The sequence below is a fragment of the Neophocaena asiaeorientalis genome, unplaced genomic scaffold (assembly GCF_003031525.2).
Source record: "Neophocaena asiaeorientalis asiaeorientalis breed wild unplaced genomic scaffold, Neophocaena_asiaeorientalis_V1.1 scaffold515, whole genome shotgun sequence".
Lineage (NCBI taxonomy): Eukaryota > Metazoa > Chordata > Mammalia > Artiodactyla > Phocoenidae > Neophocaena > Neophocaena asiaeorientalis.
This window is the reverse complement of record NW_020175829.1, coordinates 913,322-937,774: the sequence shown is the minus strand read 5'-3', so window position 1 is coordinate 937,774 and position 24,453 is coordinate 913,322. Positions and strand designations below refer to the sequence as shown.

The window sequence follows — 24,453 nt, the reverse complement described above, 5'->3', positions numbered from 1 at the left end:
AAAAAAAAAAAATATATATATATATATATATATAAGGACTCAAATGTATTTCATTTAAATGCTGAGAAAATATGGCAACAGAATAAAACCATTAAAATCAGAATGTGGCTAGAGCAGGGTAAGTCCAATTACCTTGTATCTTCAAAGACTGTCCCCAGAACTCCCACTTTGTCCTAAACTCTGTGTCTCACCCAGATTTCTATAACTAGGGCTGACATTCAGCTGCTTTACACCAAAAAAAACTATACCAGTTATATACAGCTGATGTCCATTCTGATTTATTGGTTCTTCTGTCGTTTTGAATATCATTCCGATCTATGCCATTTATACTATGCATTTAAGGTAACAATGTTTCATAACCCAAAGGAAAAAGCAAAGACATTCAACCAATGGGCTGAACTTGAGACCTACTAGACAGGAAAAAAGTTTATATCAGAGAAAACATCAGTAAGTAATAGGGTTCAATATATGCACACTAACATAACAACAACAAAGGGTAAAACAGATTATTGCTCAATGAACATCTATATAGTGTTTCTTATGTAGGGATTAGGTTTTAAAGCCAGGGGGTAAAGCAGAAATTGCGTGCTGTCAGAATTACTCTTGAAACTCCCTTAAGTCTCTCATAAATTAGGGCGTGCAGAAATTTTCAGATCTATAACTAAACTTTAATTTTTATAAATATTAAAATTTGAGGATCACTGAGCTAGAGAAAAGATCAAAGAATAAATCCATACGTAGATGCACATTCAAACCATCCACCTGTATGAGTTTTCACTCACAAATCTCTATCAGGGAATGCGTGGAGAACTCTAAAGGGTTCCAGCTTCCCTACAACATGACACCATTCTGTTTTAATATTAAAGCTCTATAACCTAAGTACACGTTAACAGGTGTGTTGTGAGGATTAAGCAAGTAATTTGTGTGACAGCTTCACGTGGGGCTGACATCAAGCTCTGGCTCTCAGTGTTTGCTGGATTTGAATATGAATACTGCTTAATCAGGTCAGAGAAGAAATTGGTCTCCCAAATGTCATTTCCAGTTTTGGCCTCATGGATGAGCCCTCACACTCTTCTCCTTGAATGGTGTCCTAAGACTCCTCCCACAGTGCTTCTCAGTGGGAGCTACAGTGTGCTGTGCTCTGAAGGAAGGACCTACATTAAATGCTCATATGGCAAGATTTCACAGCAATATCACCTGGGCTGCGCTTAGGCGGAAATTTTCAGAGGAACACAGTGATGCGGAATGTATTTCTCACATGCTCAGGTTTTGAAAAGAGGGCAGATCCCCCTAGTAACATCACTCACACCTTACCTGATCTATCACCATGCAGTTAGCATAGACTTCATCACCGCCATTCAGCATGTCAGAAAGCCGGCCAGCAGCAAGGAACGTTGGGGGATGCTTGGATTTTTTGAGGACATCAAAGGAACGATCTAGAGGAAAAACGAAAACAGGACAAATAAAGTAGAAGGAATTTATTTTACAGTTAAGCTTTACCTTCTTAATCAAACCACAAGAAAAAAATCAAGATGGCATTTTGCTGTCTTCACATATTAAGATCAACACTGCAAATGAATAGCTCTAGATAAACAAATATGTGCCCATTCCAAGCAGTATTTTTCCAATCATGAGAGATGCGCATAAAAATCAATTAGAAAAAAAAAATCAATTAGGTTTTTAGCCTTCAATTCCTAACACTAAACTAAAACTCGTTTCACTTAATAATGTGGAAGCGTTAATGATCATACTGTGAGCCTCGGACTCCACTGAAGTGTTCAGACTCCAGACCCTTTATTCAAGGACCCAAGATATATTGTCACTATTATATTTTATGTTTTGTTATTATTAATGGTGATTTTACCGTTTTCAGTGTGAGGTACAAGCTTATTAATACTAATCATAGTATATTATACTAATAAGAGATTCTTAATATCTGTAAATGACTTTACTAGGGTAGCCTGAAAGTTATAGCCATAGCAAACGTCACCCTCACTGACATTCCAGTACGTTTTCTTCAGTAGGTACAAAAGGGATAGTGTTACGTCTATTCCATCAGAAATGGCACTAATCCTACCACCTGTCTTATTTCTGTCATGGCTTAAAATCCAGGTAAGCCTGTGGGAATGAGTCAAGAAGTGGAAAAACATTAATAACTGTTGCGCTAATGTAACAGGAGTACAAAACTCTATTCTTTCCTGGAAAGTCCTAGATGACATTATAAAATTTACATACAAATATGTATGAGCCAAATGGCCCAGGCCTCAGATTCTACATCTAAGTATACCTCTTCCCCACAGAACAGTCAAGTGAGATTTAATTAAGCTTCTTGAGGAAATATACAGTGTAAAAGGAAAACATTGTTTATAGTGTCTCGTTTTATCAATTTATTTAAATAGTTAGCAATATAACATACAAAGCCCATAAATACTTCATAAGTATAATTTTTATGATCAATTACTATATATTTTCATTCTAATTACAAAAAATAAAAGCATGTTCTAAAAGGTATAAATCAAGAATCTGACAAACCCAATGTGTTCTGAAGAAAATACTTGCTCATTTATCATTTTCCAGAATGTTTAAAAAACAATCATAAATAACTCAACATGGCCCTCTGAACTGTAATTAATCCAGCTTAACTGCTCTACAACATCTTAAGTTCACAGACTATAAAACAGCTGGCCTGGGAGGTTGGTTGTACCCCTTTTTAACCATTTTGATCATGGCTAAATTAAGACTTCATTGAGAACTAGACTATCTTAAGAACTAATAATATACTCAACAAAACAACTGCAAACATTTGATGGATTTTAAGAACATAGAACTAGGGCTTCCCTGGTGGTGCAGTGGTTGAGAGTCTGCCTGCTGATGCAGGGGACACGGGTTCATGCCCCAGTCCGGGGAGATCCCACATGCCGCGGAGTGATACGGAAAAAAAAAAAAAAAAAAAAAAAGAACATAGAACTAAATGAAATAGTACTCCAAATTTTCTGGCACCAGTGAATGTATTGGCCAGTTATCCAATATCCAAGTTCTTAATTACCAAGAGAGCAAGTTCTGTGTTCAGCACTGACCCTCGTATCTCCAGGATGAGCAGGACGACGAACTACTTCCTTTCTCACATACACAGGTAAAAGTCACTCGGATTCAACTTTTTCTTCCACAAACAAATCTACCTAGCACAATATAGCAGATCAGAATCTATAAGGAGATCATACACAAGCAGTTAAATAAACTTAAAGATGGTAGAGTTACTTGGACCAAGTTGGGGTCTAATTTGTTTTCTGCATGATTAATTTGATCAGTGTTTTAGAAAATGATGGAATTTTTTTACAAAGACAGATCTATAATCTCTTATCTGTGATTTTGAAATCTAGATATCTCTGAAAATCAAAACTTTTTTCTTAAGTTTGGTTCAAAAATATATTTGTTGGCCTGACCTGAACTCACATGGGGCCCTGAAGAATCCCTATGTACCCCACTTGGTATGAACGTTCATACATTCTGTTGCAGAAATACTACCACGCTAGATGATGGCACTGCCCTAGTGTATACTATGCAAGTCATATCATATATAAGCACCATGCCAATAAGATCTGAAAATTCTGAATTCCAAAACAAATATGGTCTCAAGAGTTTCAAAGAAGAGACTGTAGATCTCTATAAAATTAACCATAGCAGATATTAGACCAATATTTCCCAAGATTTTGTTATTCTTCTACCAAATTCAGTTTTGCCATATCTCTAGATCACCTCTATATTATATTCTCTAGTAGGTTTTAGATTGACTCACCATTTTCCTTTGAAAAAAAATTAATTTTCATAGAAATACCTTATTCTCACTGTAAACAGAAAGCCAGTATTTCCTGTCAAAAGCAGAAGGGAATTATACATACTAAAACAAGGGAACACAAAACAATAAACTACATTCTGACTAAACAGTTTCCTCTCAAAGCTGAAAGTCTACAGGGCCTTTTCTCTGTCATAAAGGAAGAGTCTGAAGGATTTGAGAGGTGTTAAAGAGTCGATGGTGCCAACTGACTTCCTCCTTCAATCAGAAGGTCAAAAGAAAATGGAAAAGGAAATACCTGCCTTACTATGTGACTCAGTGTCATCTAGTGTTAGGCTGGGACACCATCTCCAAGATCAACAATGCCCAGAAGAATTTACCCTACACTTTGGATAACTTGCCTAGACCCTGTTCTCATCCTGTTACTTAGGTAATGACAGTAAGTCTTGCTGGGGGAGGACACAACTGTGTTGTGAGAAGGGAAAATCTTCCTCCTCTCTAGATCTGTCATCCCAAACCTGCCATGTAGATTTTCTGAGTCACTCCTTGTAACTATTTATAAAACTGGCCCCCAAATCTTGTACAGTATAACTCTCTGGAGCATCCATAGCTTCCACTTGCCAAAAGGCACCGAAAAATAATAGGATCTAAAAGTGAACACAGACCAGCAACCAAAAGGTGACACAGACTTACTAGACTTCCACTCCTTTATTAACTTCAACATTAGTCACTGCAAATAACGGGCTTCAAACCAGCAGAATAAGATTTATTGTGGAAAGAAAGTAAGTCTTAAAAAGTACCTTCAAATAAACATCAGCTACGTATATTAAAGTGGTTAATGCTCTACTGTGCTTCAGCCCAAAGAAAAAGCACAACGGTTTCATTAAAAAAAATAAAACTGATCTTTTCAAGAGTTTCAAGATATATGATTTCATTACTTCCATATGTAACCATTTAGTAGCAAATTAAGTGAAGAAGTATTGCCCCCCCCACCCCAAAAAAAATGTCCTTCAGGTGTTTCGTCAATGACCATATAGAATTAATTTGCAATAAAAAAAATCAGCTCTTTGTCTTAAAGGAATGCTGTTTTGTAAATAGTTTGTCTTAGCAAAAAGCTAAGCAAAATCTAATCTTACAGTTTCGTTGATAGTATGAATTTTTAATATTTGGTAAACCCATATTTCAGACATGGTAAAAAAGTAACTAAAACTCAACTCCCATCCAGTAGCTGCCAATTTTAAATTAGTGAAGAGCAATGTATTGCAGTAATTGAGAGCAAGGGTCCTGGAATGCTTGGATTCAAAGCGCTATTCCACCATCTATTAGCTTGGGTGACTTTGGGCAAGTTACCTAACCTCTCTGTACCTCTATTACCTGATCTATAAAATAGGAATGATAATACTTCTCTCTCACAGAATTGTTGTATGGATTAAATTGTTCAATGTTTTAAGTGATTAGAACACAATCTGACACAAAGAAGGATTTTAATCTGACACAAAGTAAGCACTATGTAAATTCTTGCTATTATTATACAAGTAAATGAGGTTGTATAGTTTTGATACTTTCATGTAGTTTTGCTTCTTAAAAAAAAAAGATTTCAACTTTGGTTATAACTTTTCACATTTAAAATTAACCCAAGGCAACTGGAATGCACAAAACATTCCATTTACTACACGAAGAGCTTTTAAAACGTTTTCACTCTTATTTCAGACTCAGCTAATGTTAAGAAACTTTGAAAAGTCCATCCTGAACAAAGTAACCAAAAAACAAAGCCAACCTGCCCATAAAATTTACCTCCAAGGATGTAAGGATGAGATCCTTACGAAATGGGAGAGATTATAAGAGTGGGACGAACAAAGCATAAAGTCAGGCAATCAGAGACAGCATTTCTCAAGAACAAAGGGAATATTTCAGAAACTACGATGTTCTAACATGATGAAGTGGACTCCGGCCAGGTTCTCCCTGCAGAATGCTTAGAGGATAAACAGTAACTCCGAGGGGATTCCCCATCTCTCCCCCCTCCCATTATTCTCACTGCTCTGTAATGTGATATATGGAACTCTACAGGGACTCCCCGAAGGAGAAATTTTCACTAGCATTTCCTTGCTATAATAGACGCTCTAGTTAGGTGACACAAGAGAGACAACTGAAAGTAAATACATTTCACCCAAAGAAGGAAGGAGAATTAGTACTAGTAAGGAGGAGAGGGAAAGGCAGATGCCTCCCCGTTCTCTGACATTTACACCTATCCCAACTCTGGCAGGAAACAGTTAATAGCAGCGACCAGCCTACGGCCTCTGCAACCTGATTTCTAATGAAATCCAACTCTCCCTCAAGAAGCTAAGGGAAAACGTGGCCTACTTGCCTGGTTATGTAAGAGACCCACACCCAGACATAAACAAACGCGGCTAAGGCAGCCTTCTGCAAACCTGTTGCTGACCTGGTTTGGTCCACTCTGGGTGCCAAGCTCTCGCTGTGAAAGGCAGGAAAGGGCCTCTCAGTTCAGATCTCTCTTGTGTGTACGTGTGTCCCTTTCTCTCTTTCATTCATTCAGTTTTGTTTTAAACCTAGAATGACTAACCACCACCAAAACAGGTAAGGCTGACTTTAGAGTTCTATTCCCAGCACTGCACTGAACCCACGCCCATCACGGTCACCACTGCCATTCCTATTACAGAATCTGGTAGTCAGTTCTCAGGACTCATGCCTCGTGTGACCTACAGCAGCCTTCGATACAGATGATCGCCCTTTTGCCCCTTTGTCGCTCTCTCTCTTCCTGCCTTTCCTTCTCAGTCTTCCTAGACTTCTAGATTTGGCAAGTTGCAGTGCTCCAGGATTAATCCTCAAGCGTCTTCTCTTTCTCTCTGCACTCATTCCCCAGGTCACCTGAAAACATGGCATCACGTACCATAATATAATGATGACTCCCAAATTTTCACCTCCAGCCTAGCCCTCTCCCCTGAATACAACTGTCTCCTTGGTATCTCCACTGAGCTGTGCAGAAGCCAGGTTAAGCACAACAGGTGTAAAACACAACTCTCCATTTTCCCTCCTACACTGGCTCCTCTCAATAAATAACAACTCTTGGAGTTGCCCTGACTGTTCTCTCTCACAACTGAATAGATGCAGAACCTGACCTTTCCTCATCACCTCCACTACCACCCAGGGCACACCACCACCACCTTCCTGCCAAGACTATTACAAGGTACTGTCTCCTCACCGGTCACCTTGCATCTGCTCCTCTGTCCTAGTCTCCACGGCGTAGACAATGCACTCCTTTCACAGAGGAAATCAAATCATGCCATCCTCTGCACAATTCTCCAGTGGCTTCCCACCTCACCCTGAGTCAAAGCCAAACTTTAGCACAACCTACAGAGCCTAACTGAACTTGCCTGGGCCCCCATTCCAATACTGGGGGGAGTTTCCCACACACTCAAGCAATCCTTGGACACCAGCTGAGCGTCCTACAGCTCAACTCAACTCTGACACTACCTACCCGGAGACAGCATCAGATTTCCACAGGTTAAGGGTTCAATCCTACAAGCTGCCCACTGCCCCCCACCAACTTCAGATGTCAGTTGCAGGTTCAGGTTATTACCTGTGCTTCTGACTGGCTGCAGATTGGAGGTTACCACAAGCCCCTCCTTGGACTTCAGACTTCAGTCACTGGCTGAAACTCCGAGGTTCCCATGACTTCTTCCCCCGGCTTTGATTAATTTGCTAGACCGACTCAGAGACCTCAAATAAACATTTTATTTACCAGATCACCAGTTTATTCTAAAAGGATCTAACTCAGAAACAGCCAGATGGAAGAAGTATATAGGGCAAGGTACTGGGAAAGATGGATGAGCTTCTATGCCCTCTCCTAGCAGGCCAGTCCCACAGCACCTCCACGTGTTCACCAACTGGAAGCTCCCCAAACCCAGTCCATTTGGGGTTTTGCGGAGGCTCCATTAAATAGGCATGATTGATTAAATCTTAGCCATTGGTGATTGAACTCAATCTTCAGCCCCCATCCTTTTTGGTCGAAAGTCACCTCATTAACATAACAAAAGCACCTGTATCACTTTTAGCACTTGCGACATTCTAAGGATGAAGACCAAATATTATTATTATTTTTTTTTTACACAGCAGGTTCTTATTACAAATATTATTTCTTATTATAACCAAAATATCTCAATTACATAACCTGCCCCTCCTCCACCCTCAACCAACCTCTCTGAAGTCTGCTGCCCATTCTCCTCTTTCCAAGTTGGCCTTGCTGTTCTGTGCCTCAGGCCATTTACACCTGCTGTTCTACCGGGACTGCTTTTCTCCTGGATCTTCAGATGGCTCGCTCCCTCCCTTACTTTCTTCAGCTCTCTACTCAAATGTTATCAAAGAGGCTCTCCCTGACCATTATATATATCTATCAAATAGCAACCCCCTAAGCCCTGTTTTATTTTCTCCTACACCATATAACATCACCTAGCATATTATGCATTTATTGTGTATTGTCTGATTCCTTCTACTAGAATGTAACCTCCAGGAGAAGAACGACTTTGAAGGCTTTGTTCACTCCCCCAGTGCCTAGAACCAGGTCAGGTACATAGTAGATACTCAATAAATATTCTCCGAAGGAGTGAATACTTTCTCATTAAGAACACAAACTTTGTACCAGGTACAACTAAGAAACTATCCTCTTCTGGTCTAGTAAACTTTCCTCCAATTCTGAAGGTTTTCTTGTTGCCCAGCTGTTCTTGTGCTACTTCAGGCTGTGATGGGAGTGTCACTTGCTTATTTCTCTCATTCATTCGCCCATTTACGCATCCATTCTCTTTTTCAACATTTACTGAGTATCTACTGACTACCAGTCACTATGCTACCTGGCCCTCAGCCTCCATCTCTGACATCCTCAAATTACAGTCATTATGGACGATCCCCCAGGAGGTCCCCTGCCAAGACTCCAATCACGAGGCTGTCCTCCTTCTCTGGGCTCTTCTTGCCTGTTACCTCTGTGTTTTGTCCTGTGTTGTCTACCACATTTCAGTGATGAGAGTTTCATTTTGCCCCTGCTGTTAGAACAAGTAACTTTCCTGGTTGGTGTCTGAGCTGAAAACAGAACCTCCCATCGGGCAAACCACCACACAGATGCTAAGCACTTCCTGTGTGACACCATCAGACACACCCTCTGTAGCAGTAGCCCAGGAATATTACTTCTTAATCTCTTTATAAAATAGCAGGTAGGTTACTTTTAAAGGAATAATGGGACGATCAGGCCGGTTTGCAAAGTAAAGGTACTGGAAGAAGATGATCAGGAAAAAAAAAACATTAAAAGGGAAAGAGTAGAAGCAAACTATTAGGTACTTGAAGAGTAAGCATCTATTGGACACCTGTACCATATTGGGTACTTATACTGGTTAATATTACTATTATAGCTATCACAAATATAGCACTTCCTATGAGCCAGGCACCGTATGATTTTTATATATTAACTCGTTTGATTCCCAAAACAACCCAATAAAAGCTGTACTATTTGTTATTTCCATTTTGCAGATTAGGAAACTCTGGTGTGCTATTTTATTAACTTCCCAAGGTCACGTTACTAGTAAACGGCAGCTCTAGATAGGGAGGTACTCTGCTAGGTAGTTCAAAGTACTTTGTTTAATAATGGGAGTTACTGAGTATCCTATTTTGAGCTAAAGAAAATGGTATTTGAGCAATGCCTGGTATTTTCCCATTAGGAGGTTTCATTAATCGGCTACAGTGTGGCTTGTGCCTCGGTGTATTCGTTCACTTCCTGGGCCTGTGCTATCTGCCCCTGGAGATCTACTGCCAGAATATGACAATGTGAGCCTTGCTGAGAAAACATGCAGGCAACAGAAAATACATGACGTCATCTGGGTTACCCACACAACAATATGCAAGATAACCAGGAAAAAACTGGGAAGATACACTAAGATGTTAACTGCTGTCTCTAGGTGACGGAGCACAGGTGGTTTTTACTTTCAACACTTTACTGTCTGTAATTTCTACATTTCTAATAACCATTTTAACAACTAAAATAAGGGGGAAAAAACAAGTCATGGTTTAAAAACTTGCCTCCTATTGTCAAAGAACGGCTGTAGGGACTCATGCAAAATAGGTTATCAGTAAATAACCGTATCAGATAATACACATGTAAACATATTAGCTGGAAATGTTTTACCCAAGAGTACCTAGTATTGTTTTTGCCCATCTGCTAACCTCACTCTCCATAACCACAGGAGGTATTATTATGTTCATTTTGTAGATAAGAAAGTTCTGGTCCAAGGAGGGTGATCACGCTCAGACATTATTAACTGATAGAAGCAGAACGCAAACACAGTGCTGACAGAGACATCCTTTCTCGCTGCAGCTCACTACCTCCCAATTTCCCAAATTCAAATAGCACTTTGCCAAATTCTGAAATGTACAGATAGTCCCTTCTCCCCATGGTCCGAGTGTGCTCTAGAGGAAAGAACAAACCTGCCCTCACAAAAGAAAATGAACATTGTCAGGGTACACTGTCATTTCTCTTCTTGCCTGTTCTTCCTGTACGATTCCCTTAGGATTTTCCTGATATTAGTCTTGGCCTGGAACATCTCTTGGCCTTACTCTTCTAAGCTGGACTTTAAGTTACAAAGGGGATCCATCCAAATTCCAAGATTAGCCTCAGCTCAGGAATTTCCTGTGGGTCATGTGTAAGCTAATGTTACTCAGAAGACTTCAGTTCACACCAAGATGTGCCTGGGAGAACCCAGGGAACCTTTGTCTACCAAACTACAGTGGCTCGAACATGGATCCAAATGTCCAATTCACCCTCAGAACTCAACTCACCCTCCTAGGATCCCGTTAAAAAAAAAAAGGAAAGTAAGCCCTGGGATGAGATCAGGCCTCTCAACCAGTCCTGTTCACAACAGTAACAGCTGAGGACCAAGTGAACGGACTCCAGAAGTGCTGGGTGTGAGCGCTGTTTCTCCAGTTCTCTTCCTCAGATCCGCAGTTTAAAACCCCTTCAAAACAAGAAGTTACAACTTGGCACTCTAAAATCAGATCCTAAAAGAAGTCCTTTCTGCTGTTTTGAGAGACCTAATTATCAAAAATATTGAAGAAGAAAACAAGCCTTTTCCCTCATAATACACTGAAGGCACCGAGGGAGGTGGGCAAAGAGAAGGAAGAGAGGGAAAGAAAATACAGGCTCAGAGAACAGCTGCAATTTTCTCCCAACCCTTCCCAGGTCCTCATTCCTAATTATAGTAGCACAAAGTAGCCTTCAAGAGGACATATGTTTATGTTTGAAAAAGGAGGACTCAAATATGTAAACTTTCTTCTGCCCTTGCTTCCCCCAAGCTATCAAGGAGATGTTCAGTCATGTGTGGTGTGTATGTAGACTTTGGTGTGATGCGATTTAATCAGCAATTCCTTTCCTTCTTGATGCAGTTCTCCAAAGCCTGCAGCCAATTCGTCCACAGAAAGGAAAAACGGGCAAGCTGAGGGGAAAGAAACTAACACGTTATACAAACACCAGAACAGAAGTGAAAGACTTCAAAGTGGCAGAACGTGGACAAAACCACTTCAGGTGACTGTAGACAAAATATATGGGCAAAGTGATGAAGGAGATGCTTCTGTATGCTATCATCACAAGAAACCCTATGAGTAATTCGAATCCTGCATAACCTTACGGAAAGACACAGGCACATAAATATGATAGTGCCTACTTCAAAAGTCACCAGGAGCTCCAATTCTCCTGCACCTAGCCCTAGAGCCATGTGTTTTGCCCCCCTTAATATCCCCCAAACTGAGTTCTACTGCAGACAAGGAACTCCACCAACAAAATAGAGACTTCTCCACTGAAATGTAAATTCTTTTTTTCTTTTTTGTTTTGAGGTATAATTGACACATAACATTAGTTTCAGATGTACGACATAATGATTCAATATTTGTATATGCTGCAAAGTGATCACAGTAAGTCTGGTTAACATCCATCACCACAGAGAGTTACAATTTTTTTTTTCTTGTGATGAGAACTTTTAAAATCTACTCTGTTAGCAGCTTTCAAATACCTTTCACTTATTTTGGGTGAAAGAATATTTTGAATTACTGAACACGTGCATAGTGGAAAGCACTGCCTAGCACACCTGCAAATTGTTCTGCCTTTCTCCTCGTCGGGAATTTCTGGTTGGTTCCTGAATACTGTTTCATTAGCCTGAGCAACTTTGGGCAGGTTAGCATGAATGAGAGCTGGATAGGAGATTTGTTACAAGTCATAACCAGGGCTTTCCATTGGCAGGGGCAATGGAGGCCAAAGGCACAAAACCCGTGGCTTCTCTGCCTGCAGGGAACAGTGTGAGATAGGTCGGGGGCTACTCTGGGGGTGGCCTGGCTTTTCTCCCTTCCACTCAGGGCTCTGAAGGAGGTCACCTTGCAGGCTGCCCCACCCCATCACAAGGACAACCACCACCAAGCACCCTCGGTGAGAGAGCAAGGGCAAGCAGCAGGGCCAGGGCCAGCATTCCTGGGCTACTCCCAGTTGCCTGAGAGGTGAGAATGGATCCTCAATATCACACAGGCCTCTGAGAAGAACAGGAAGTGACTGAGATGAGTCCTCATGGCCGACCACAGGCCCACCACGGTGCAGAGGAAAGGGCCCCGTACCAGATGTTCTTAGGGAAGCGTGTCAGCCAGAGGCAGATTCCGAGGTCTCTGTAGTGTAAGAGCCAAGGTGAGGCCAATTCAGTGAAGGAGAGTCCTGGGTCCCGACCAACACCGGGGAGAGGATCCAGCTGCAGGACTGTGGTCACAGATGCCAGAACACTCAATAAAACAGTGGTGCCTCAGGGAAGAGCTCACGTCAGCAGATCTGCAGCAGAGACCAGGAGGACCCTGGGGCCTCCTCCACACTACCACCAACTTACCCCCCACCCTCACCAGGAAATCACATTCAATGCCAGCCTGGCAAGAAAGGAGGAAGAAATCTGAGAGAGTAGATATTTTCCTTAAAAAGCTGAGCAGTTACCAAAAATGACTATTTTCATTATTGCATCGGACCAAGTTTTCTATGTTTGACTAAAATATACCCTTTCTTGTCCCCACTGTCTAGAGGGTAGGACGTCGTAAGAAAGGTCAGATCTATTATAGATAAAATAAAGAAATAAAGGCAAAATAAAGAAATAAAGGCAAAATGAAAAGCATCTGAGTGTAGTGTAGTAAAACTGCTTATAATACACTTTCACTACTTACTGCCTGCTTTCTGTGATCCAGCTATTGGAGATGTGAAAACAGGTCAGCTCCACCTTCAAGGAACTCAGTGTCTTAGGGGTGAGGGACACTAAATAATAGTTGTGATACAGTAATGTGAGGGCTGTGATAAAAATATACATGAGCCAGAGTGGCACAAAAGAGAGAACGATGAACTCAAGGGAATTCACGGGAGGCTTCCAGAAAAAGGATCCTCAGCTGCATCTTAAAGGGCAAGTTAGAGATTTCTAGTTGGAAGCGGGAGAAATAGTCACCTGGATTTGCTAAACAAAAAGTAAAAGGGGGAGGGGAAAGATTTACTGAAGCCGTGTGAGGGCAACTCCAAAACTGAAGGAATTTGATATCCAAGCCTTGAGAGGGGGGCATCTTGGCAGCAACAGGCCCCCAAGGACTAGAACGAGGACCCTACCACAAGACTGCTTCTCTTTACATGTGCGCAGTATTTCCTCCCACTACAGACTGCTTTCTCCCAGCTAACGGCTTCCATTCCCACCTTTCCAGCGCTGCTACCCAAGAAGGAAGACCTCTGCCTCCAGATTCCAGTTTGAAGAATACCAAGGAAACACACTGATTTACCAAGTTGAGATCATGTGCCCACCCTGGGACAACAGCTGTGGCCAGGCAGGAGGAGTGTTGTGATCGGGCCACCTGGGTGGGATGCCCACCCCACTGCATCCAGGAAGGCAAGGTCATATGAGAAGGTGGCAGCATCATTTGGACCCATGGCCAGAGCAGTGGAGGGGCCGCCCACTAAAGAATGTGTGTGCTGTTCAGTGAAGGGCAAGAGAATGTGAGGCAGACAGAACCAACGCACCAGGCCAAGTTAACATTTGGCCCCTCTCTATGTTTCCATGCCCCATGAATCAACAGCGCACAAGCCCGGGCTATCGTCCATCACCTTGATACACTCTATGTATGCCTGACTCTGTCCATTTGCTTGGAATGACAGTCTATTAAAACCCCACCAGTTCACCGCAGACTATTGAAATGGCATCCCTTTCATGATGCCCTCAACATGAACTGGTCTCTTCACCTTGAACTTTGACAGTAATTTGTCCTGAGCTCCCCTGTTGGACTTACCACATTCTGCCTTAATTAATATATCTGAATAAACCACCATTGGTCCTTCCCCAAAACCAGACTGGTAGGCAGGAATCTCTTGAACACGGGGTGATAAATTAGAATAGTGCCTCCTTTCCACTGACAGGAGTTAATGCAGAAATGCACCTTGCCTAAGAATTTGAACTAACTCAAAATAAAGGGAAAAAATCAGTTTCAAATATGTAGCTATGTGGTTTGGCAACACGCTTGTAATGGGCCTCCTCTCCCAGGCTGACAATGGTAGGCCTCCTGGCAGAGCCTGAAATTGAAACTGCTCCACGTGAGGTTATCTGTCTTCATTGTGAGCCAACGAAACCTTAGTAGTTATGTCACCTTTAGGAAAATGTTTCTCTTCCTTAAGAAGGATTTCTGTAGTGACTTATTCCTCCTATGGTATTCAGGCATCCTTTGGGGAATTTCTAGATGGGATACATACATGTACATGAAACTGTGTATGTATTTAACAAAACTTCTTGAAAGAAAGGAAGGGAGGGAGGGAGGGCAGGAAACAGGAAGGAAACAAGTCCATGAGACAAAAGTAACTCACTTCTAAAAATTATCATTAAACCTTCTGAAATGTCATCATACCTTTAATACGTACCAGGTCAGGGATTATTTTTCAGATTGGGTACCTGCTCTCCAAACACTAAATGAGCTCATGAGATAGCCCAAGACAGTGGTCTCACGCTTATCTCCATTCCCAGCACACTCACTCTCTCGGACTTTATCTTTCTCTGTCTGGGACAAACCTGGGAAGCTTCCAGGATACACTGGAAGCTCTCCCATACCATCCTTCTCTCAGTTCATCCTGCCTCTTATGCCCCTCACCCGACTGCCCAATGCTCCAGTCATCCATTCATCTCTTCCCTCACAAGCCAACGATGTGTGTCAGTACTAGATACATATGTGTGTGGATGTAACAAGACATAGGAATAGCACTAACATTTTACTTCCCCAGTGTCCACTGCCACCTCTATTCCTAGTCCAAGATGCACAGGACAGGGAGAAGCTACGATGGTGAGATACAATGGCACCTTGTGAATATAAGACAGCTACCCAGGGCTTCCCTGGTGGCGCAGTGGTTGAGAGTCCGCCTGCCGATGCAGGGGACGCAGGTTCGTGCCCCGGTCCGGGAGGATCCCACATGCCGCGGAGCGGCTGGGCCCGTGAGCCATGGCCACTGAGCCTGCGCATCCGGAGCCTGTGCTCCGCAACAGGAGAGGCCACAGCAGTGAGAGGCCCGTGTACCACAAAAAAAAAAAAAAAAAAAAAAAAAAACAGATAGCTACTCATTGAATTCACCATCCCTTACCTCTACTAAGAGGTGGTGAAACACACTGGAAAGAACAAAACCTTTAAAGTCAAGGACTATGTCCTGTTGAAGGTCTGGCTCTGCATGTATTGGCCCTGATCTTGGGCAACTCATTTCTCTGAGCCTCAGAGCCCCAAACTAATAAATGAAGATGACACCTGACATACAGGTCTTTTATAAGATAACACATGTGAAAACCACTTTGTGTACAACGAATGAATGCCATTCACCTTATTTTACCATGCTTTCTGTTCTCTGTATTTCTTGGTATGGACTTGGACATAACTTTAAAACTCTTTAAGCCTCAGTTTCCTCAACTGTAAAACAGGGATAGTATCTTGAGTTATTTTGAGAATCAAATGTTATAAGTATAAAGTACCTACCACAGCTTAGTAAACAATGGTTATTATGATTAATAAAGTAGTACATACATACTAGTTATTTTGACTATGACTACAGAAAGTTTGGTCCTATCTAAGCTCTGCAAGGTTGTTAAGTTTTCAAATAGGCATCGCCTCTTGCATCAGCAAAAAAAAAAAGCAGTCTTTCACATTTGTGTCATTACAGAGGCATGTGATGGATATGAGCTGGAGCAGGAGAGAATGAGACACACGGCGTAAGTGGATGAAAGGCACAAAGAGAAGAAGAGCTCAACACTTTCTGGGACCTGATGATTCATACTAAAATGCATTTTAAAGACAACAATTATGGGGAACTTAGGTGAAGTCCAAACCCTATATTTTAAAATTTTTCATTAGTAAAAATTAAATGTCTTCGTTGACTCTCCTACTGAAATCAACAAAACGAAAATCCAGGCATTCCTGGAGTCCTTGAAGTGGACAGTCGTGGATTCTGGCCCACACCAATCATTAACCACTCAGTTTCCAGTACAGCCTGTCCTGGGCTGCCCACAATATGACAAAGGGCAACTTTGATATCCCAGGAATACATTTTGGGCAGTTTGGTTTTAACTGCTTTCACCCTCTGCTTACATCGCATTCCCCTCTAGACACCAGTCATTTCCAAAGGCGTTGCTGCTAAGTTAGATCCTTTTCTCTTTCCTTCTGAGGGCATGAGGATAAGAAAGTAGTAGATGTGGCTTTTAGTTAACATAAAAGTATTGATGGGTTTCAAGAAAGCAGTAGATGTGGTTTTTAGTTAATATATAAATATTGATGGGTTTCTGCTAATCCAATTTTCCTCTTATTACCAAACCCTCTAAATTTTCACTTCTCGAAACAAACCAGTAATGTGTACGTGTGTCTATCAAAGAACAGTGATAATAAGGCAGGAGGGGATATTAAAAGAAAGAGAATACTAACAAGGAGGATCAGGACACAAAAAAGAAGAGAGAATAAAAAATATTTCTGACCAAATATGAAAGGTTTGCTAGTAAGCCAGAAATCCCAAGCCCTCAACACCCCTTCAAGATTTCCCAGGAGACCAGAACCCACATCCGGAGAATGATGTCGGTGATGATTAGAAGGAAGGAAAGACTAAGGAAGAAACTCAAGCCACCTTAGTTTTAAAGACTGACAGAATAAGGGACAAGAGACCACAGCTTTTCACAACCTAACCACGGAACTGAAAAAAATCAGGTTCCTTGGTGCTTCTTCTACTATATGAAGGTGGAACATCTGTATCCTGGGAGAGGTAGGATCCATTCCAAATGCTTAAGATCCCTGTAAGCAGGGACAGTATCCGTCTCATTCACTATTTCGTCCCACCCTCTAGGAAGCACCTGGCACTCTGGACATGCTCACTGAACACTCAAATGATTCCCCATCACTTGACTTCTTTGGGCCCCATCATACTCACCTATAAAATGAGGTGGTTGGGCCTGGTCATTTCTAAGGCCCTTTTGGCTGTAATGTCTATGGTTCTGGGATTCCGTTCAGCTGACATTACAGTGTGACCAAACCCACCCTTCACACCTAGGTCGTCTTCATTTAACAGACAAAGGAAGCATGGGACACAGTCTGACCATCCCCAGCTCTCTGCTACCGATCTTAGTTTCACTTGTCCTTTGTTTATCAGTGGCCAATAGTTAATCATTTTCAAATCCCAGGTACCTGCTTTCACTTGAATTGAGTTTAATTTATACATGGCTATGTTATGACTTTCTGCTGTAGTTCAAACTGGCTGCGCTCCAGCTTTGGATTTCAAAGGAGAACGTGATTAACGCATTCCCTACAACTCCACTGTGACTCTCAAGGTTCTCCACTGGCCTCCTAATCATTAATCCCACATCTCTCCAGGCTGTTAGGCTACCTAACGAGGCCTCCCTACAACATAGGCATCCAATCCGCTAGCCAGGCAATATAAACACAAACCTATATAAAGCAGATTATTCCCCAAATTTAACTGGATGAGAATTAGCACAAAGATTTAGTAGTCTTACAGAACTGCTACCTGCCCTCAAGAATTTCTCCATGTACGAGAACTAATAACATTCACTCTAAGGAATTAAGAACTTCGTGTATCTCCCCTCTCAGAAGTCATTTAAAAGTTTTAAAAAAATTATTTGGAAACAATTTCAAACTTCCAGAAAAGTTGAAAGAATAAGAATAGCACAACGGACACCAATACATCCTCTTTACCCAGATTTACCTATTGTTAACATTTTACTCCATTTTCCATTTGAATCTGAGCTTGCTTTCACATGCACACGTTTGTGCGCCCTATAGATACTCCCCTCCCCCCGAAACAATTCATGGTAAGCTGCATTTATATCATGGCCCTTTACCCCCAAAGAAGAAGCAATTACATTTTAAAATAGGATATAAGGAAAATAGAATGTTGTACAAATGTTTTAAGTCCCCAGTGATAGACCTTCAAGAATGGCAATGAACAGCGTGGGAGATTTGCTCAGGGTGAGGCTTTCTACTATTCCTAGAGAGTCAACCCACTGTATTCCTGGGATCAGCCTTGATCCCAGGCCAAGAGCAAACACACACGCACGCGTGCGCGCGCACACACACACACACCTCCATTTTATTTTAGAAGGAAAAAGAAGCCTTGGAATGAAACAGGTACGGTGACAACCGCCAGCTTCCATTTTTCTCCAGGTAAAGCACAGGGTGATATGGTTGGTCATTCTGTTCTCAAGAGAGAATTCTGCTCCCCCAGGACAAAGCTACAGAGGCGGCCCACTTTCAGAAACACCTCTTGTGCTTATAAGCTCACAAAAATGTTTCTGTTTGAACTAAAAACATAACCACATAAAGTCCCTCTACAACACAAGAAAGGGCTACTCACTACCTTTCTAGTTTTGATAAACCTCAGAAGGCAACAATCACCATCTGCTGGGGATGGTGCACCGGATACTCAGGCCACCTCCGCTGTTCCCTAACACCAACTTGTCCCTTGGTTTCCAAGACCTGCACCACAAGAGTGGGTGCAGGTGAGGGGGAATAAGCAGCGTGAAGCCACTCCATTATTATCACGCTGCAAATAAATAGCTCTTCTGCCTTTAGCAGGAAAGCATTTTGCATACTTGGTAATTACCGTTAATAAACTTTTTAATATGTGATTGCATCCCCTGGAGAAATAGAGGCTTTCTTACTGAAATTACTTTCTTAAAATCCCTTCCTTAGAGCAGCTACAAAATCAAGAAAGTAGAGTAGAAAATAAAGAATTTTGTTAGGTGTAAGAAATTTTTTTTAATTAGCACACACTTGAAAACTAAAACACAAATGCAGCGGACACCCGGTACTAAGCGCACGCATAGTTCTCTGCACACCCCACAAAGACCAGACACATTTAAATCAACAAGACACTTTATTGTCAAGGTAACACCAAGGTAACTGAGCAAATGAATCTGAAACATTTACCTTGTACTAAACTCCCCCCCTTTTTTTTAAAGGAATATTGCATGCACAATACAGCACAAAGGAAGATTTAAAGTGAAAGGAACACAAGAAGGATGAGTAGGTTTACCTTAGAAGTCTATCTATAAAATATTTATATTATAAGAGTTTTATAAAGACATGTATAAACATGCACTTATCAGAAAGAGTCTTGCAAAGCAACGAGGAAAAGAAAGGTAAGAAGGGGAAGATGCCTGGCTTGGCTCCGGGGGTAGTAAAAGATCGCGTGATCTACCTTGTTTGGACGCCCTCCGTCGAATCTTCATTTTGGGGAAGGAAGGCCACGAGTAGTTAAAAGGTGAGTCCGAGTCAGAATCCATCTTTTTGTCTTGATGAAATCAACAGATTCAACAGCAGAGACTCAGGAAGAACTCGGACATCCCCAGCCAGGAGGCGAGTCTCCCGTGTGATGTAAAAGGAAGGAATGGGGCTGGGTGAAAGCTGCGAACACCGGGAGGGAGAGGCAATAAATGTTTTGCTTCCTTCAGGCGTTCAGGCATGTAGACCAAGAAGGAGGCTATAAATATGCAAGCCAAACTGGGAAAGTAAAAGGAGGCGAGCACAGCAGCTCAGAGTGGTACTGGTACACCGCAGTCCAGTTATTCAAAAGGTCACTGGGAGCAAATGAATCATTAACTCTCTTCTCGTTGCTGGAAATGGAAATGAAGAAGAAAGGTAACCGCGAATTGAAAGAGAGCCGCCTGAGACTCAAGAAAACCCTCCCAATGCAGACGCCTGTTTTGGTCGGGAGCTAGAGGATCATTTCTCAGAAAAGCCACCCTGTGCAGCATGAGATAAAGGTTGAGGTTTATGCGTGTGGACAGCCAGAAAGCTCCAGTACACAGACAAATAAAGGCCGTCATACTCAGGGCAGGGGTTTTTCCAGAGCAATCTATTCTTTCATACCATTGGCAGCTTTTCAGATCTAAGAGCCAAAACAACTCTGATAATTCATTTAACAATCCAGTCTCCCCGTCCTTTTAATCCAAAAGGGGTTGGAAGCTTTAACTTTTAACCAGAATCGTACTTATTAAATTCATGTAAAGTCATCTACTTTACCGTTTAGCACAATTGGGGCATTTTTTCTCAAATTGTCACCAAGTTTGGCCATCAGTCACAAGGAGCTGGGCGCCTTTGGGGCTCTGATCTAAACTCACAGTCCATCTCAATGGAGCTAGCGACTAATTTACCACAAACCAACAGTTCTTACACAGTCTCCCTGAACAACTCGTCGGTAATTAGCATTCAGTAGAAGCCCATTACTGCCTCCCCATAAATCGTTGACACTGCTCAAACTTACTTCTCTAAACCCCCACCGGCAGGCGCACAGATACATGGGCCCCAAATAAGCTCCAGCACGGCAGCCAAGGTCTGCAGCAGAAAAAAAGTATATCCCAAGTCTCGTACGGGAGTCTCTTTTAAGCATTTCTTTTCACAGAAGCATTGTATTTTGTTTTGAGGGCATCTGACGGCCAAATAAACTAAAGGAGAGTGGAAACAATGTGAGGATCCTTTCAACTCTGCAGACCTGGAACATGACAATATGTGTCTTAATTAACATTCATCTCTTTACTTCAATTATTTCAAAAATTGTTGGCACTCTCGTGCCATGCTGTGTGAGAAAACAGACGCATAACCTGCTCCCTGATAGCTAATCCTGTCTGATTGGGCTGGGGTTGGGTGAGGGGTACAGATAGATGCGAAGGAAATCAGAATTACATACGTCACCTCTGTGTTCATATGGGTTGCTATGTAAATACAGCATACAAGTAGATCAGCTATAAGCTATGTAATGACAAGCATCACAACTAAATTAAAACAAAAAATACATTCTCTACTTTGTGACCTTTTATTTGAAGAATAAGTACATATTTTTCTTACTCAGCTGGAGCAACTGTAAGGAAAAATTACTCTCAACTCTACTATCAGATAAGAGAGTTTTAGTCCATACACAACTTTCTATAAGAAAATAGATAAAATCTTGTGAACGGGTTTCCATTCATTCTCAGTTTTAGGACTTAGAACACTGTAGGCAGCTGCTAAACGAATGAATGATTTACACAGTTAAGTCCCAACCCGTAGACGAAGAATCTTTATATGACAGCTGTAATAGTTTTAGTAAATATCTGCTAACTGAAGTGTGTATCTTGACCCCAAAAAAAATGCTATGAGAACTCTGGTAAAGTGTTTAAATATATATTTGCATTTTATTCATCATAACAGTGTCTACATTTGCAAACAGCAATACTGTTGGGTGGAGAAAACCCTTTGTTCTCTAAGGCTCCATACAATACTTGGGGTGTGCACAGAATTCTTGCCTGCCTGAGAGATGTCCAGAGACCCTAGAAAGGGACCCTCCACAAGCGTAGACAAACACCATTTGGAAATGAAGGTACTGGGTCAGGAAATACTGTTATCTTGCTCATTATCATGCAAAGTAAAGTTTTAGAGCCACTAAACCTGGGATAAATCCCAGGTCAACAAACTATTGGAGTGGGCTGCTTCTCTCTTAGGCACCAGAGACAGGTCAGAAGACCTTCAGGACAATGCAGAGATATGAAAGAACTTTGTAAAATGCAGTTCTTGAGTTGAGATGCCAGGTAGGTGCATCTCAGTCTAATTATCCCCAAAGCACAGTCCTTGTTGACTAATTCCATATCAACTGATTGTTGATATAGAAATTATTCTGGCAATAAAACTACTAGAATTACCCAACCAGTACACATGAGAAACCCAACAAGAGACTTTCCAATCTAACTTGCTTTATTATTTATCGACATGGTTTAAAGAATAAATTGAGTTTACTGACCAGCAGTGTGCGTAGTTAACATAAAAAGTGGAGTATCAAATATTGTGTTGACAGTCTTTTTTTAGGCCAACTCGTTTTCTTACCAAAGAATTTCTCCTGAATATGGGTCATTTATCCTCCTTGTTTTCTACAGTAATTGAGTTTGTCCCAGCGTTGGGTCAATGTGATTGCATTTAAATTAATTCAAGATGTTATTTACATCTCATTCATATTCAACGGCTTAATTTCTTTGCTTTCTCTGACGGGCTGATTGCAACTGCAGTTGGCAGAATTCAATGATACATCCCCAAGGCCACTTTCTCACCAGATATCATACAACCATGACAACGTAAGAATGTAAATGATTTCATCAGCCTTACTGTGCCCGCTCTAATTAGAAAATCCTTTACTTAGAAAATAACCTCCATAAAGTCTCAATTATCCAGGACACATGCTGTCACCTACCTCTCAACAATGATAAAACTGAACCTCCCTAGAAGAGTATTTATATTTCAATTTAAATTACAGTATTTGTACAGTTTTCTTATCCTCCATTGGGATCCAAAATTCCTTGAGGACAAAAACTGTGTTTTACGTTCATATTTTTAAGGAGCCTCAAGCTGAAAAGAAAAAGTACGGGATTTTGGAGACACATATAGATGGTCGCCGGCTTATGATGGTTCAACTTAGGATTTTTCGACGTTACCGATGGTGCAGAAGCAACACGCATTCAGTAGAAACTGGACCTGGAATTCGGAAGTTTGATCTCTTCCCAGACTGGCGATATGCCCTATGACACTCTGTCATGATGCTGAGCACTGGCAGCGAGTACAGATCCCAGTCAGCCACACGATCATGAGGGTAAACACCCTATACGCTTACAGCCATTCTGTACCCATACAATCATTCTGTTTTTCAGTTTCATTACCGTATTCAATAAATTACGAGATATTCAACACTTTATTATAAAATATGCTTTGTGTTAGATGATGATGCCCAATTGTAGGCTAATGGATGTGTTCTGAGCATTTAAAATATGCTAGGCTAAGCCAGGACGCTCAGCAGGTTAGATTTATTAAATGCATTTTTCACTTATGATATTTTCAACTTATGATGGTTTTATTGGGGCATGACCCCATCATAAGTCAAGGAAGATCTATATATCTGGACTCTGTCACTTATTTACTTAGTGGTCCTAACCAAGTCACTCATACCTTCTGATGCTCAGTTGTTTCCTATAAAATGGGATATCTCTACTTCAAAGAGTTGCAAGGATCAAATGAGATTATAACAGTAAAGAACATACGTTTTCACTAAGTTTTAGTTTAAATGTTAACTGTAAATAAGGTTTCCCTTTCATTATATTTCTCTCCTATATTATAGACACTGAAAGATTCTTATCTTTATCTCAAGAGTAATAGCTTGATTTTCAAAACAGAGACACAGCAAAATGAAAAGAAGTTCCAAGGAAATCATACTGAGACAGAAAGAGGAGGATTTGTTTTGCTTTTCTGCTCCATTGTTTGACCACCAGAGACTAGTTTTTAACACTGTTAAACACCATTCTTGGGGAAAAAAATAATAAAAAAAAATATACACAGACAAAAGGCAGCAGGACCCATGATGTAAGGACAAGCCTATCCTGGATAATTTCAGCCTAAACAGTGACAATTTCATCAAGTTCTAGCATTAGGTGAAAGTCAGAGATGATCAAAGTCTTCCTCAAAAACCTCTTAGAAGGCACCATGTCATCACTCTAAGTTCAACAGAAACAGTTCTTTGCTGGAGAACATTGTTACCTCAGTCGGGCACCAGAAGAAATGGTTGGCTTGGGCTTCCCTGGTGGCGCAGTGGCTCAGAGTCTGCCTGCCAATGCAGGGGACGTGGGTTCGTGCCCCGGTCTGGGAAGATCCCACATGCCGTGGAGCGGCTGGGCCCGTGAGCCATGGCCGCTGAGCCTGCGCGTCCGGAGCCTGTGCTCCGCAACAGGAGAGGCCACAACAGTGAGAGGCCCGTGTACCGCAAAAGAAAAGAAAAAGAAATGGTTGTTTTTCACTGAGAGGCCATGTTTTACAGAAAACAAAGGTCTTAAAAGCACAGCTCACATCCACGTGTAAGATGCACTCACTGTGAGCCCCAGGGAGGGAAGCGCACGTTCACGTCCAGCCTCATGCTCACTCAGGGCTGTTACACTCACTGAGTGTAGAACCACCTGAGGTTCAAATTATTATTTTTCTCCCTATCTCCCTCCCTGTTGTATTTTTTTAATAGAGCCTATAAAGTTGAATTCACATAAAATAGACATGAAGTAGGAGCATGGTACAATGGTGGT

The 24,453-nt window shown here is 41.5% G+C and overlaps 1 protein-coding gene across 1 annotated transcript in view; it reads right to left on the bottom strand.

The window, feature by feature from the left end:
* The window catches only part of ARHGEF28 (Rho guanine nucleotide exchange factor 28), a 123,697-nt gene extending 103,919 nt beyond the window's left edge, over positions 1 to 19,778 (bottom strand). Inside the window, exons 1-2 of the mRNA XM_024732790.1 lie at positions 19,569 to 19,778; positions 1,315 to 1,436 (exon numbers count right to left, since the gene is read on the bottom strand). Coding sequence (XP_024588558.1) covers positions 1,315 to 1,436; positions 19,569 to 19,653 — 207 coding nt within the window. The 5' untranslated portion in view covers positions 19,654 to 19,778. The remainder of the gene's footprint in view (positions 1 to 1,314; positions 1,437 to 19,568) is intronic.
* Between the last annotated feature and the right edge of the window lie 4,675 nt (positions 19,779 to 24,453).